The following is a 15,520-nucleotide window of genomic DNA, read 5'->3' on the forward strand; positions in this document are numbered from 1 at the left end:
TGTCAAAGTACCTTGACACGAGAACGACTGCGTTTATAGGCATACCTAGAACAACAGTGACTGGTGTATTAAAAACAACATAAATATAGTGAAAGGACAAACAATTGAATACAAGTCATAGTTTTACTCAGTAACGTCATATAAAGCATCAACACAACAGAAACATTGTAAATAAACAGACATTTGAACATAAATGTGTTTATATACAGACATGTTGCATAAAGCGCAACCTCAAAAAATGGTAAAAAATGAAATAAATATTCTAAAATAAATGTGTGTATATTATGTACATACAAAGCTATACAACTGTTACCATGTAAATAAGTATACTTTTTTTTTTTTTTTTTAAATAAATGGGTTTATATTGCCTACATAACAAAGTGCATATACGCAACCAAAGCTACAGTATGCGTTTATATACAGATATACTATAATCGAAATGACATGAATAAATAAACATTTTAACAGAATGGGCTTCATTTACAATTGTTTACAAAGCTGAAGTGCTGGCACAAATGACACAGATCCTGAGCTTTTCAAAATATGCAGTGCGCTTACCACACACTGTCTTTGGGCATTTGGCACAGCTATTAACAGTAACCCAAGCTTCTGGCACCAAATTCTCCATGGGCATATACTAGTGCAATAAAAGCTTCTAATTCCTCCAAGGGCATTGACCAGGAATCATCTTGTAAGTGGGCTGCTTCAGTGTAAAGTTGTATGCGGTGACGCATATGCATGTCAATGAATAATCGAAAAGCACTCATGCACTTTCATCATGTTGCATTTTGCATATGCCGTGGGCCCTGGAACTTCCCTCAAAATATTATATTCACCCCTTCTACCTGCGGCTTCAACAGCAGGATTTATAGTGTTCCTAACAGTGCCACAATGACTAGCCTCTTGAGTGCCAGGTGCTGCTGGCGCTAGCACTGCAGAAGCAGCTTCCTCAGGTGAAGTAGCAGCTGGATCAGGTGCAGGGGTGGATGCAGGAGAAATGGTTGACATCTTTGCGGGGGCTGCTACAGGATTACTACTTCTCTCACAGGCTCTTCAGCGCCCTTGGTGTCACTGCTGCTGGAAGATTCATCTTCGCAAACCCAGTCTGCTTCAGAGCTAGATTTGTCATTGTCCGTCTCTGCTTCATCAGAATCTGTGTTTGGTAAAATTTGCAGTAATTCCAAACGCTGCTTTGCTGTGCTGCGTCTTCCATGATACATTTTCAATGTGTATTGGGATAACAACGGATTTCTTAGAAAACCGAGCGACTTGTAGTAACCAGAGTGCAGACAGACAGCCTGGCACCTTGAGCTGTCAGTGCTGATTGATGGGCTATGAAGAGACTCATTGAAATTATAGAAATGTCAGAAGATTGTTCACTTGAGGAATGCAATTGGGTTCAGTTTAATTCTTGGATGAAAACCTATGTGTTGCATACTGTTTACTCAGGGATGGAAATAAGACTCCTATTGCATAGCAGTTTCACCCATTCCAGGTTTTAACATGTGTTTTTTTATTATCGCCAGTGTATAGGTAACAAAATAAGGTCTGTCTTATTAAATACATAGTAAAACAAGGAATGGATCAAACTGCTATACAATGGGAGTCTAATGGGGTCTAATGGGGGGGGGGGGGGGGGGGGGCTAATGAGTTAATGGGGGGGGGGGGGGGGGGGTGGTCAACCAAAACATCCCTATCTGCCACAAGGCTACATTTTTCACTTGCAGTTTTCACCATCATGTTAACTTTTTTTTTTAGTCCTCGGCTCTTTATTATTAGAAGTCAGCACTTTCTGGATTACCAGTTTGTTTACTGCAATAAATTCTTCTATATTTGCAATAAATCCAAACATTTCATGTTTTTTTTTTTTTTTTTTTTATTTTCCAATCGGTATAAAACATACATGGTTACTTTTGAGGAACAGTTCATACTTTAAAAGTAAAATAAAAAATAAAACAAAAAAATAAATACTCGTTTTAAAAATAAAAGAAGGGTACTATTTTCTTTTATTACTTTTTGTACTGGTCATTTGAACATTACCATTTGTGGCACGACTGTAAGCCTGCTGAATGCTATCCCCCATTGAACAATGCCGTCTATTTATTTCACAAAACAATTTAAGCTCAACAATATATATTTTTAAGCGGTTTAAAAAAAAAAAAAAAAAAAAACATTGAATATGTACAGGCAGACTTTTTTTTTTTTTTTTTTTTTTTAAAGTGAAAAAAAAAAACCTGCTGTTTACAAAACAGATGCTTTCATTTAAATCTTTAAACAAACCTCTTGTGCCGTACTTTTTAAATTCTTTTATTTTTATTTTTTATTTTTTTTACATTTTACTATGGTTATAAAAGTCTCTTATTTTAGACTGTGACAAGCCTTTTTGAGGTTAAACAAATCGACCTGTTCCATAAACCATTTGTCAAATTGTCCTTCGATTAACAGTATATGCCTCATTTAGGCGAGAAAACGTTTGCAATGTCTTGCTGACTTGCTTTCTTATTTTCAGATGCATACATGCAGATTTTTTTCTTTAGCTCTGGTGTTAAATGTAGGGTCGACTCGCCATTTTGTACTTTCTGTTTTGCTTTGGGACCTTGAGTTTTGCATTGGTATGAACGTTCAGTTAACAACGAATTAACAAAGCGAGTCAAAGGTTAGCTGCTTAACAATGTTGTTTTAATTGGCCATGATTATTCCACTGGTTCAACAATGAGGGAAACTACAATGCTTATATTTACATTTGCTTGGCTTGGGAAGTTGGCGGGTAGCGGATGGCGGACAGCGGGGTGGTGATGTAATGGTTAAAAATAGCACTGTTTTTATATTGGAGACATTTGTTCAGAGAGAATAGCTGGCGGTATGCGAGGGTGTTGTTTATAAAGGGAGGCGGTATAACACGTGACAACTGTATATATACCATTTCACAAATTATGTTTTTGCATATAACATTTTACAGGAAACACCTATAGAGCTCATCTTTACAATATGTAAAAATGATTCTTAAATAAATGAACCTCTAGTACAAAAATGTAAATACAATTTCAATCCATAAATGCAAACATATATTTTGGTATTCCTTTTCAATATTCCTTTCTAACAGAGACCAGTTTTGAGGCTTGGCACTGCCCACTGGTGTTACAGAGTAAAGCCTAGCACTCTGCGAGATCATTAAAATCTAATTGTTTTGTTTTGCACAGAGATTTGGTTTCTGAGATGGAGAATGACAACAATATCAGACAGATCAACCAGGAGGCTCAACGGGTGTTTCGCTCCAGAAGACACATCAGTGAAGACCTGGAGCATGAGCAAATTGAAACCAGAGATATGGATGATGTAAGTAAACTTTATGCAGGGTCAATCAGCAAAGTCAAACTCCAGAGAAAAAGGGCCAAATGACACCCCAAATACAGCTGCAAATACCCCAAATATACCACGATATGGTACCGCCTGTACTTTGAATGCATTAGTGAGTTTACTTAAAATCATAAATGGGGGGAGTGGGGGGAACGACACGGGACGACACCTAGTCTGTGGGGGGTCCCAGAGCACAGGATGAGTCGCACAGCTTGGACAGTGCCGGTTTGCATCCGAATGTGCAAAGAGGCCAAACTTTGCTGGGGACTCCACGTTGACTTTGACGCTTCCAGGGTGGGGGATGGGAAACCGGCAATGGCTCATTCTCCTTGTCGCACAAAAGTAAACCCTACTAAACCCTACTGGTCAGACACCAAGCACATTCAGAGCTTTTTGATACCCTTGGCAGGGATAATCTTGGGAAATAAATACAGATTTTTTCAAACAGTTTAGAATATATTTAAACCAGTAATACATTACATATATCTATTATAGTCTTTGTAATGGAATATTTCTTCTTTGGCAGTTCTCTGAATTAAATTGATGCACTTTATCTGTTGAACTGAATTACTTCACCACAGGATTTTAAAGCAGGTGTCTTGTTAGTAGTCATACAGTATACTTTCTTCAAGACCAAGGCAAGGCAGTCACTGTAATGAGCATCTGAAGCATGCTTTTAGCATAATGGTGCTGCATCCAATAGATACACTTGGCTCATCACACTTACTTTATTGGCTTAGTGATACGTTCAGTTTCAGACAGTGAAACAAACAGGACTGGAAGTGTTCGAAGTGCCGCTTTCACACAGATTTGAAAAAGTGATTGTTCATAATATCTTCAAAAGTTTCAGAAATGTATGTATTGGTCAGGTTAAGAAAAATTAAATATTTTACAATGAAAGATGCCATTTGGTTGGTTATATACTATACTGTACAGTATAAACCAGATCATATGATTTTGACAGTAAGAAAAAACAACGCAGGTCAATGTGACCTAATACACATTGCACAGTGAAGTGACCAAGCTTGTGAAGGTGTTTTGATACCCTTGGCAGGGATAATCTTGGGAAATAAATACAGATTTTTTCAAACAGTTTAGAATATATTTAAACCAGTAATACATTACATATATCTATTATAGTCTTTGTAATGGAATATTTCTTCTTTGGCAGTTCTCTGAATTAAATTGATGCACTTTATCTGTTGAACTGAATTACTTCACCACAGGATTTTAAAGCAGGTGTCTTGTTAGTAGTCATACAGTATACTTTCTTCAAGACCAAGGCAAGGCAGTCACTGTAATGAGCATCTGAAGCATGCTTTTAGCATAATGGTGCTGCATCCAATAGATACACTTGGCTCATCACACTTACTTTATTGGCTTAGTGATACGTTCAGTTTCAGACAGTGAAACAAACAGGACTGGAAGTGTTGTTCGAAGTGCCGCTTTCACACAGATTTGAAAAATCAAGGGGAAAAAAAAGATATTTTATTGTAGTGATTCTTTGTGACATTCAGTATAAAATAGAGTACAAATGGCACATTCAGACCATTTAAATAGCAGTATACACATAATAATACAAAAGCAGACATTTTAAAGTTGCGTTAAAACCCACTAAGACAAGAAAGCCATTTTATAAAAGTGCGTTTTTAGTCTTGACTTGAAAACTGTAACGGTCCCAGCTTCCCTGACAAACGAAGGCAGAGCATTCCATAACTTAGGGCTTTTTCTTGTAGAGTTCCTACTTCCCATGTTGCTTTTGTTGACCCTAAGAATAACCAGCAGCCCTGCATCCTGTAATCTCAGAGTGCAGTTTGGAAGATAGTCAGTAACTCCTGCAAATAACTAGGTACACAGGGTGCTAGTATAAAGAGGCCAAAACAGGGGTAATATGTTCACTTTTCCTGGTTTTAGTCAGAATTCTAGTGGAAGTTTTCTGAACAAGCTACAAGAGGGATAGCGCACATTTTGGGACAACAGAAAAAAAGTGCATTACAGTAATCAATTCTAGATGAAACAAAGGCATGCATAAGTCTCTCGGCATCAGATGCAGAAATAATTGGTTTAAGTTTGGCTATAACACCTAGTCACTAATAACACCCAGGCCGAAGAAATTCAGGGACAAAAGTAGCTGGCTACCATAGCATAGCAATGGAAGTTCACTCCGTGTCTGCGGATAATGTAACCTAACAGTAGCATATATAATGAAAACAACAAGGGACCTAGAATGGAGCCCTGTGGAACACCACAACAACTTCCAATAATGGTGATTTTACCTCCCTAATAGAGACGAACTGAAACCTATCGGAAAGTTAAGACAGACAAGGCCAGACAGTCCTGCTGTGCTTTCAAGACAATTCAGTAGGATGGAATTATCTACAGTAGCAAAGGCAGGACTTGGATCAAGAATTAATACTGATGGAAAGCCCAAGTCAGAGTTTACAGCAGATCATTCACAACTGTGACAAGGGCCGTCTCGGTGCTGCGTGCAGCACGAAAACCAGAATGAAACTTCTCGAATATACCACTAAGGGTTTTTATATTGGTGACATTTGTTCAGAGAGAATAGAGGATGGCATTAAAAATGGCGGTGTGTGACAAAGTGCCCGCCCCTGTGTATATTATCTGTTATATATTGCGTGTGGTGTCTTAAATGTTGGTGTATAGTCATTGGTACACGGGATATAAACGGGTGTGTGTAACACGAGTGTTTAAAATGTATATTTGTATTTAGGCATGAGGATTGCACAGCACTTGACATGCAAGTAAAAAGTAATAATATGTGAGCACGGGGAATTGCACTTTATTAATTCACTTGCAGTTGTACCGAGACTCCAATTGAATGATTGATTAGCAATCGAGACTTGGTACAGCTGCATAAAAACAGCATGTTTTCACCCACTCGGGGTTGGGTGTTCGGTGAGTGGAGAACGGGACTGGAGACAGAGGTAAAGATAAAAAGCATAGTTAAAGTATCTGCTCACCGTGTTTGTCTGTCTAGTCCATTTTGTTTGTCTTTTTGTTTTGGCGACATGTGCCGTGTCCTGTGTTTGTGTTTGTTACCACCGTTTATTTTCTGTTCTGTTTATTTATTAAATGCTGAGCGAAACCATTCTCCATCCAAAATCCATCTCTCTCGCTGTTTATTTTCCTGTTTCTGGTCTGACGCCACCCACTCCGGCCGTCTTTGTGACAGGGTGGTATAACTGTAACTGAATTCTACTCTATCTGAATAAAACCATATTTGTGGAATAATTGGTTGCATAAAAAGGATACCGGTAGATAATTCCACTTTTTAATAGAATTGAGTTTGGTTTCAGCTTCTTTTTTGTAAACTGTGCCATCTAGTGTTTATGTGGTAAAAGCAAATATCAAAACAGCATTATTTTTTGAATGCTGCTATAGTTTGCATACATTTCTTAGGGGGGAACATCATTTAAGTACAAACAGTAATGCACATAAAATGTACAACATCAGCTTCTTAAACGACATTATAAATCACATGTCAGAAATCAACCAATCACAGTGCAAATTCCAGTACCTCTTAACCTGTGTACAGATGTCACTCTGTGACAATACTATTTCCAATGTTAAATAAATAAATAAATAAAATAAAAACACACACACACACATACCTGGTACCTTTTGTTATTTCTTATAATTTTTATGAACTTGACAGTATCGCTACAAACTTTTAAAAATCCATGTTTCTCCAGCAGCACTTTTGTTTTTAATAAATAATATAGTCTCACAACGACATGTTGATTTTTGACTGAACCATGGTTTAAAGCTATTCCTGAGTACAGTCGCCATTCATGTGATTTATAATATGTTGATATGTTGTGTAGGGTGTCTATTACACTGTGTAACAATTTTTTTTTTTTTTGGTTCCTGGGTAGTAAGTGTTATTTCCTAATTGCTTATGCCTCAAAAGTATAGAAAATGGTTATTATTCCCCACAAACTTTGCTTTTGTGACCAGGACAGTGATATTTTGAGATTTACGTATTTTCCAGAACATTCCAGATAGATTCAGTGCTGAGTAAACTTCTAGAACTTTCCAGTAATATAAATAGTAGTATAAATACAGGGGCCTTAAGCCCACCAGTTCAGTTTACTTCCAGCTGCCTAAGTGGATACACATCTGCATTTCTCTGAGATGGCATCAAGAGGCTGCAATGGTGGCATTCCTGATGGGTCTCCAAGGCGGTTTTACCCAAATTTCCCAAGAAGCTCACTAGTAAGGAGAAAGCGGCTTGGAACAGCTTTGTCGCAGTGGTTTGGGGCTTCCTGGGCAATCACAAGGCCGAAAACTATGTGGAGCTGATTGAGACTCTGGTGAAGAACTACGGCACAGTGAGCTGTAGGATGCCCCTCAAAGCCCATATCCTTGATGCTCATCTTGATAAATTCAAGGAGAACATGGGAGCGTACTTGGAGGAGCAAGTCGAGCACTTCAACCAGGATATACTGGACTTTGAACGCCGCTACCAAGGACAGTATAACGAGAACATGATGGGAGACTACATTTGGGGGCTGATTCGTGAAAGTGATTTACAGTATAATCGTAAATCCCGAAAAACTACTCACTTCTAAATCTTTTGTAGTCATTTTTCTATTACTTTAGTATAAATACATGTTAATTTGGATTCATATGTGGTTTCTTTCTGACTTTATGTGAACAAAAAGACCGTTTTCTCATTGGAAATAGGTACATTTCAAAATATCACTGTCCTGGTCACAAAAGCAAAGTTTGTGGGGAATAATAGCCATTTTCTATACTTTTGAGGCATAAGTAATTAGGAAATAACACTTACTACCCAGGAACAAAAAACGTGTTACATAGTGTTATTGTATAAATGTCTTTTTGCACAGTTTGGGCAGTCAGAACTCTCACCTCTTACCTCTTGCCCAAACTGCACGACATGACATTTCTTACACATTGAGACACCCTACACATGACATATTAACTAATAGAATGAACACCTAAAATGGATTTTTGATTACTGGTTTTGGTGTATTATAATAGCCGTGTTTCTTTTTTGTTTCAGTCCTGGGACGCAATCTCTGAGGAGACCAGTTTTTCAGCAGACCAGTCTGATCCTCTTCCTGCCTCCCCGCCCAGCGTCCCCCAGACGAGCCCCCAGGAGTTCTCTGAGGAGCTCAGCCGCAGACTTCAGCTCTCTCCCGATGCTAATGGAGTGCACCTTGTCCCTGCCGTGGTACGTCACTAAAAGCTGCAATAGGCTTTATTCTTGTGCTGTTTTGTGATATGGTATTACCTCATAAATCTGGTCTGTGACTCAGAATTTCAGCTGGTATTGCAATTCACATTAAATAAATAAATAAAATTGTGTGTGTGTGTGTGTGTATATATATGTATGTATATATATATATATATATATATATATATATATATATATATATATATATATATATATATATATATATATATGTGTGTGTGTGTGTATATGTTATTACATTTGCTTGAACGCTATTTAAAACATAACACTATGTGCCCTTTTTTGATGAAACACTGTAAAACGCAAACATAATTACAAAGTGCTTTATGTTTGCGCTGGATTATGTAGTGTGCTTAATCTTGTAATTTTGAAGGGACTTTTGGTGTGAAAAGTGTCTATTAATAAAATACAAATTCCAAAATAAAATATTGACTTTAGATAAGAAATAAGTGGTGGAGCAGCGTCCCACTGAAAAAAATAACTCAGGGAAATATTTTTTTCATTCTGTAGTTTTGCAAAACACCAGTAACATCTAACCAGGGTACCCTCATTTGCCAACAACATACAATGCCTTCTGTATGACAGATCAGTGGGGAAATAAATACATAACTTTGTGTACTGCATCCATCGTTATAAATGTACTTATTTGCTAATACAATAAATCAATTGTAAGGGCAAACTGTTCACAGTATCACTAAAGTTTAGGTATAAATCCCAGGTATAAAGGCAGACTGATTCTGCTGGCTTCATACATACATACATACATACATACATACATGCGTGTCCAATAGGAGATGCCAGCTTTCTCAAAATGCATAAGTGTTACTGAAATCTGTAATGAGTTAAAAGTTTAGGAATGTGAAAAATAAGGTCACAAAAAAAAAAAAAACGAATCGTAAATAGTAGTAGCCGTTTACAGCCCAATAAATTCGATTAGAACACCCACAGTTTACAGTCTTGGTATGTAGAGCTGTAAGATTATATGGTTTGTTATGTACAGGTTGCATGGGCATCTTAACTGACTTCACAGCACACAAACCAGTAGTTTAGACCAGATTTCAAGATATTACTGATGAAGACAGAGATTTGTTTGTTGAAAATCAGGAAAATGCTGCCACAAGAAAAAAGACGTTGTGTGATATAAATTTACTAAAAGCGTACCTGAAAGAAAATCTGTATACTGGGAAACATAGACAAGTATTTAAAGTGACACAAGTATGAAAGTTCAGTTTACTACGGCAATCAGACTTCAGAAAAACAAAATAAAGTTTAGTGGCAAAACAAGACCATTTAAAGAGAAAAAAGAGAGAAGGGAAATGTGGTACTTTTTCAAGGTATTATAATTGGCTGCAACTAATTCTAACAAATAAAGATCACCAAAATGTGTATAATAAGCCTGTAATTGTATCGAGGACTTCTGGTGGAAAGATGAATGCCTAGACCGAGCTTTAGTACTATTACAAGCTTAATATGCACACTTTGGTGTAGTTTATTCCTTGTATTAAGGTTGTCAGTATTAAATGTGCAACGTGTCATGAGCATACATTACTGTCAAGTATCCTTACTTTTCCTAGTCTGTATTAAAAACTGCAGTAAGCTGTGGAAGAAAAAGGTAAAAATCTAACTAAATTGCTGCTTTAAAGAGAAACATAGAACAGCCTTCATATCTAGTACTCTCTAAGAACCTATATGAAATGTACGAAAAACAGTACTGGCATTTGGACATGTGTGATCATATTTATCTTTACATAGAGCACCAAGTGAAGACAATTTGTAAGTATGTTTACAGATACTTGTCTGTCTTGTCTTTCAGCAGAGCCAGCTGGCGTCCAGAATGCGCTCGTCAAGCATGACGGACGGGATTAGCGAACAGGCCCAGCAGCCACCACCGGTAAACATTTCCTTGCCCTCCTCTACTCATCGCCAACTTTTACTTTTAAATAAGGCCATTTTCCTGCAAATCTTCACAGTCTGGGCAGAAACGCTTACTTTTCTACTGCTGTCTGCTTATTTTCTGTAATAATCAGTTGACATTCATGATGTGTTGAAAATATTGAATTTGAAATATTAAAATATGTTAGTGTATTAAAAGGCCAGTATCATTGTTTCAGTGCAGTTGGAAGGGAAAAGGCCTTATTTAATAACTGAATATTGAATCATCTGGGATTTCTGTCTATCTCAACTTACCACTGGAGAACATCTCATTGAAAGGCATGATTATACTTTTGTGTAGCTTAGAATACAAAGATCATAGTGTTTTTTTTTTTTTTTTTTTTTTTTTTTTTTTTTTTATATACCTGGCACAAAAGAAACTGCCACTTGGTGCTATTCAGTTCAGTCAAGATTGTTTTAATTATTCCTTTTGAATTTTTGGAACACTGTGGGCCCTATTCATATAGCCTTCACTTTAAAATAGCCATTTCTTTTTTAAATAGTGTTTTCTCGAAGTGTGTCTTAACAAAAAATGTTCCCAAAACTACTGACAGTCAGTACCTTCAAATGAAAGTACCTGAACTATATCAGATGTAAAGAGTCTACAGAAAAGGCTGTATAGTGACTTCTTGCCTAGCTTTTCCAGATATCATCACAATCACTTTTGGTCAGAGAACAAGCCTTACTACAGTAGCTTTGCGGTTCTTCGTCAAAACTAACTGTGAAGGAATTGTCACGAAGAACTGCTTCATTTAGCAGAAAAAAAGGGTCTTCACTTCCCATACCCATATTGTTGTTCTCCGGGCAGCATTTAAACCTGTGTATTTCTGGCTCAGAGGAGGCAGTAACAATTGACTGAAGTCTTCCATAACTGAAATACAAAGCAAAATAGTTTAGCCTGCTTAAGTGTTCTGTCTGTCTAAGTGTTTGCCAGCTCCAGGTTACAAAGTTTGCAAAGTGTTTAACACCCTTTTACAATATTCAACGCTGCGTCAGCGAATCGTGCGCTTTTGTTTTTGACAAGGTTCTGCAATATGTCGTTATGAGAGATATTCGGAAAGCTAGTAAGGTTAGCACTGACATTCAAATTACCAGTTTGAACTTGTACTTGAGTGATATTGACTTGCATTTTGAAGCTCTAAAAAAATAATTTATATTTTTAACTACCATATGCAGAGCTTTGGTTCTGTGTTTTTTTTTTTGCACAATCACATTCACATGGTTTATACTGCTCTCTAAATTTATCAATCAATTCTCTATTTTTGATTACTGATCTAGTCACAAACCTGAGTCCTTGACATCTCATCGTATCCATTCTAAAGATTTATTATCATTTGTCAGCAGAACACCCAGGATGGGAGAGCCCGTGCCCAAACTGTCAGTGGCGCTGAAGAGTCAATGGTAACATGCTTTTTGAGTAGCAGTTTAATAAAGAAGATAGACGTCGTGATTTGAGCTACCAGTGCAGTATTGCTTTGTGCAGTCATTCCCACATCACTCATATAATCACTCGCTGGCAACGTATTTATGGGTTTCATGCTGTGTTGTAATGTTTTTTTTTTTTAAAGGGATGTTTTATAGCAGCCTGTGCATCAGCCTATTAGATTCCACTTATCTAGACACTGCATTAGTTGGATGATAAAATAATGTATTATAGTGGTATCCCAATAATATACTGTGATAATTAGCTATTTCTGTAAAATCCACGATTAGCATTATGGAGCTTATCTTCATAGCTAGCTCCAGGCATCCACATTGTAGGAAAGGCTAAACTAGAAAAGGCATCCTATGTTAAAGGTAAGGCATAACAATTAAGCTATTTTTATCCAAGCTTTTGTCTAGTTTTTTGAATAAATAAACATGGTGTTTTTTCTGCTCTATTGACTAAAGGTTGTTGCAGGGGATTGTGAAAGTATTTTAGTTGTTGTAAAACCTGTTTTAACATTTCAGTCTTCTTGAATTCATTACGTTAGCTCATTGGCTGAAATGTGAAATGAAGTAATTGTGTGTGTGTGTGTGTGTGTGTGTGTGTGTGTGTGTGTGTGTGTGTGTGTGTGTGTGTGTGTGTGTGTGTATATATATATATATATATATATATATATATAATTTTTTTCTTTGTTTGCTATAATGGTGACTATAATTTGTAAATGCTGTGTTGGCTTAGCAACAATACGTTTACCCCACTTCCTGCATAGATTTCTAAATGCAACATTTGTTTTATATTTTGGAAATGGCAGCAATCCAAATGATGATATAATTTTACATAACATTAATATAGCAAACCCAGTGGGGTTCAATAGTTGGTGCTAAGGGCTGGGAACCAGGTGATCCTCACTCCCATATCCCAGTTCAGCCACTGAATAACAATGACAGAAACCCAAATATATAATTTCTGAAAGGTGCATCTACAAGCCTTTATGAAACAAATGTCCTACCTTTCATTAATGTTTGTACAATCATCTTCATACGTCTTGATTTATGATCAGTGTTTGCAAATTACCAAAGTCTCTTATTTGGGTTTAAAATACTGTAAAAGTCCCACTCTTCCATCAGCATAGAGCACAAGTAATATACTGTAAAAGTGACCTAATGTGACTTTGACAGTCTTAAACTTCTGTACAAATATGATAAAATTAAATTACACAGTGACTGAGAGGTGATTTGAGAATCAGCGAATGGCTAAAAAGTGAGAAAATGTTTTTGGAAAGGCTAGCAAATAAACCTTCCAAGGTAAGGTTGATTTACATTGATCAGCTTCAGTATCATGTAGATTTTTTTTTTTTTTTCAGGTTTCATTTTTTTAATTTATTTTTTTTTTTTTTTTTTTTTTTTTTTACTGTTATTGATGTTGACTTTTTGATAATAGGAATTTATAATTTTTGAGAACCTTCAATTTCTCACAACAGTCGCCTGGCAGACTCAGGATGCTAGTTTCAGTAATCTTTCACTAATCTCTTGCTCAAGCAATCGCCCTCCATGGCCTATGTCCACACCACGCCTGGTTTACCACCAGGATGGGAGGAGAGAAAAGACAACAAGGGACGCACCTATTATGTCAACCATAACAACCGTACAACATCCTGGACCCGTCCTATTGTGCAGGTATGAAGACTGCCCGTCAACCCCACCAAGGCCTTGTGGGACAGCAACATCCTTTTCTTTTTCTGCGTGTTTCTTCGTAGAGCCTTTCAAACTGCTTTGGGATAAACAAATCATTAAACATGTTTAGTTTTCACAGAAGTCCATGTCAGAAATCGTGGGATTCTAGCTCAGTTAAGCTGTCTGTCATTCTCTTCACTCTTGTTTTTTTTTTTTTTTTTTTTTTTTTTCCTTTTCAGTGTGTTTACCCGTGCTGTGCTTCTTGCTCTCCACAGTGACACAGTGCTTCTTGCTTAATTTCCCGTAAAGAGCTGTATATGGGAATCATTTATTATGTGTTTTAGTAGCAGAGATGTCCAGAAACAGTGGCTTTGGGAGAAATTAGCATTAAAAAGAAAAAAGGCATTACAATATCTTGCAAGTAAAAATCCATATTGAATCAAAGCTAATCATTACTGCCTTAAAGGGGAATTGGTTTTGGCCACATTATTTTATTGACACAATATTACAGTAGCCTGTAATATTTATTGTATAACTGAGTTTAGCAGATGTATTTTAATAATTTCTTGGAATGGTTTGCCTTTATTAAATGAGTAAATGTAATGTGTTTCCTTAATGCTCATTTTATCTTTTCACAATAGCACACAGAAGACGGGGCCACAGCCTCAACCTCAAACGTCAGCAGCCATCTAAGCGAGCCTCAGCTAAGACGGCCTCGCAGTCTCAGCTCTCCCACAGTAACCCTGTCGACCCCGCTTGAGGTGAGAGTCTACCTCAAATACAGTACCTGGGGCTCTCTTCCATTCCTTAACATTTACATCTTTTCCCTTTACTCACAACTCAAACATCTTGTTATTTCAGGTTCACATTCTTGTTCAGATCTCCAATGTTTTTTTGTTTTATTTTTCCTTTCTGTAGAACTTCCATGGGGCTCTTCCTCTCCCCTTTCTCAGTGTTTTCTTCTTTGCATGCACTGATCATTTAGAAAGATGATAAAGTAACTGCATTATTGTCCTGAAGTGGCTGATTATAGTAAAGACCAAATCTTCTGTAATAAATAGAATAATGTGTGGGTCAGAATATATTATAACACAATAATCTCAAGTTGGTTTTTAAATGAAGCTGCCAACTGGGGAACGTCATGACATGGGAATTTATAGGAATAATTTTTTTTGCACATGCCTATATATGTACGTGAAGATTACAAGGATATATTTTATTCTATGTAGTGTTCTCTTTCCTTAGCAACATAGAATATGTATGGGCTAAACAGTAAACATATTTCATCGTTTCGAGTGCCGTCAGGCACAAGAAACTGGACTATTTTCATGCCGATTCAACACTGAGTTCTTTATGCCACTTAAAACATTTCTTCCTAATTGATACTTTTTCAGTAAAGAGATTCAATTGATTGTTAATTTGGACATTGGAATTGGGTGGTTATTTCAAATTGTTAAAATGTTTGAGTTTCATACTCAAACTCAGAGTTCCTCTTACACAGACAAAAGTGTTTGTTGTAAATTAAGATAGTAGTGAGGGTTATGTTTTAGATGTAGAACATGCAGTGGCATTAAAAAATAAAAATGCAAAAAAACTGGAACAAAGAGTAAAGTTATTGATAGTGATTGATTTTTGATAAGTACGTAAGTGGGCTGTAAACCTGTTCGAACAGTAGTTAAAGCCAGGAAAGAAAGGCAAAAGCTGAGTTAATCTAACGTCTGTGTAATTGATGGAGATTCACAAACTTATGATGAAATTGCTGTTCCTGAACCTGTCCAGAAGATATGTGAAATACAAATTAGAAGTGGGGTGTTTGTGTAGAAATTAATTTTGTGGTGGAATGTGGAGTAGAATTGTAGAAGGGAGATGCATAGGACCCCTGAATAGTAT

General features: G+C 36.7%; 1 protein-coding gene across 1 annotated transcript in view; it reads left to right on the top strand.

Moving 5' to 3' along the window:
• Positions 1-15,520, top strand: part of LOC121318113 (E3 ubiquitin-protein ligase NEDD4-like) — a 79,924-nt gene that overhangs the window by 51,154 nt on the left and 13,250 nt on the right. Inside the window, exons 6-11 of the mRNA XM_041254423.1 lie at positions 3,201-3,336; positions 8,408-8,578; positions 10,413-10,490; positions 11,873-11,932; positions 13,496-13,633; positions 14,272-14,391. Of these exons, the coding sequence (XP_041110357.1) occupies positions 3,201-3,336; positions 8,408-8,578; positions 10,413-10,490; positions 11,873-11,932; positions 13,496-13,633; positions 14,272-14,391 (703 nt within the window). The remainder of the gene's footprint in view (positions 1-3,200; positions 3,337-8,407; positions 8,579-10,412; positions 10,491-11,872; positions 11,933-13,495; positions 13,634-14,271; positions 14,392-15,520) is intronic.

Source organism: Polyodon spathula, chromosome 1 (genome assembly GCF_017654505.1).
Source record: "Polyodon spathula isolate WHYD16114869_AA chromosome 1, ASM1765450v1, whole genome shotgun sequence".
Classification (NCBI taxonomy): domain Eukaryota; kingdom Metazoa; phylum Chordata; class Actinopteri; order Acipenseriformes; family Polyodontidae; genus Polyodon; species Polyodon spathula.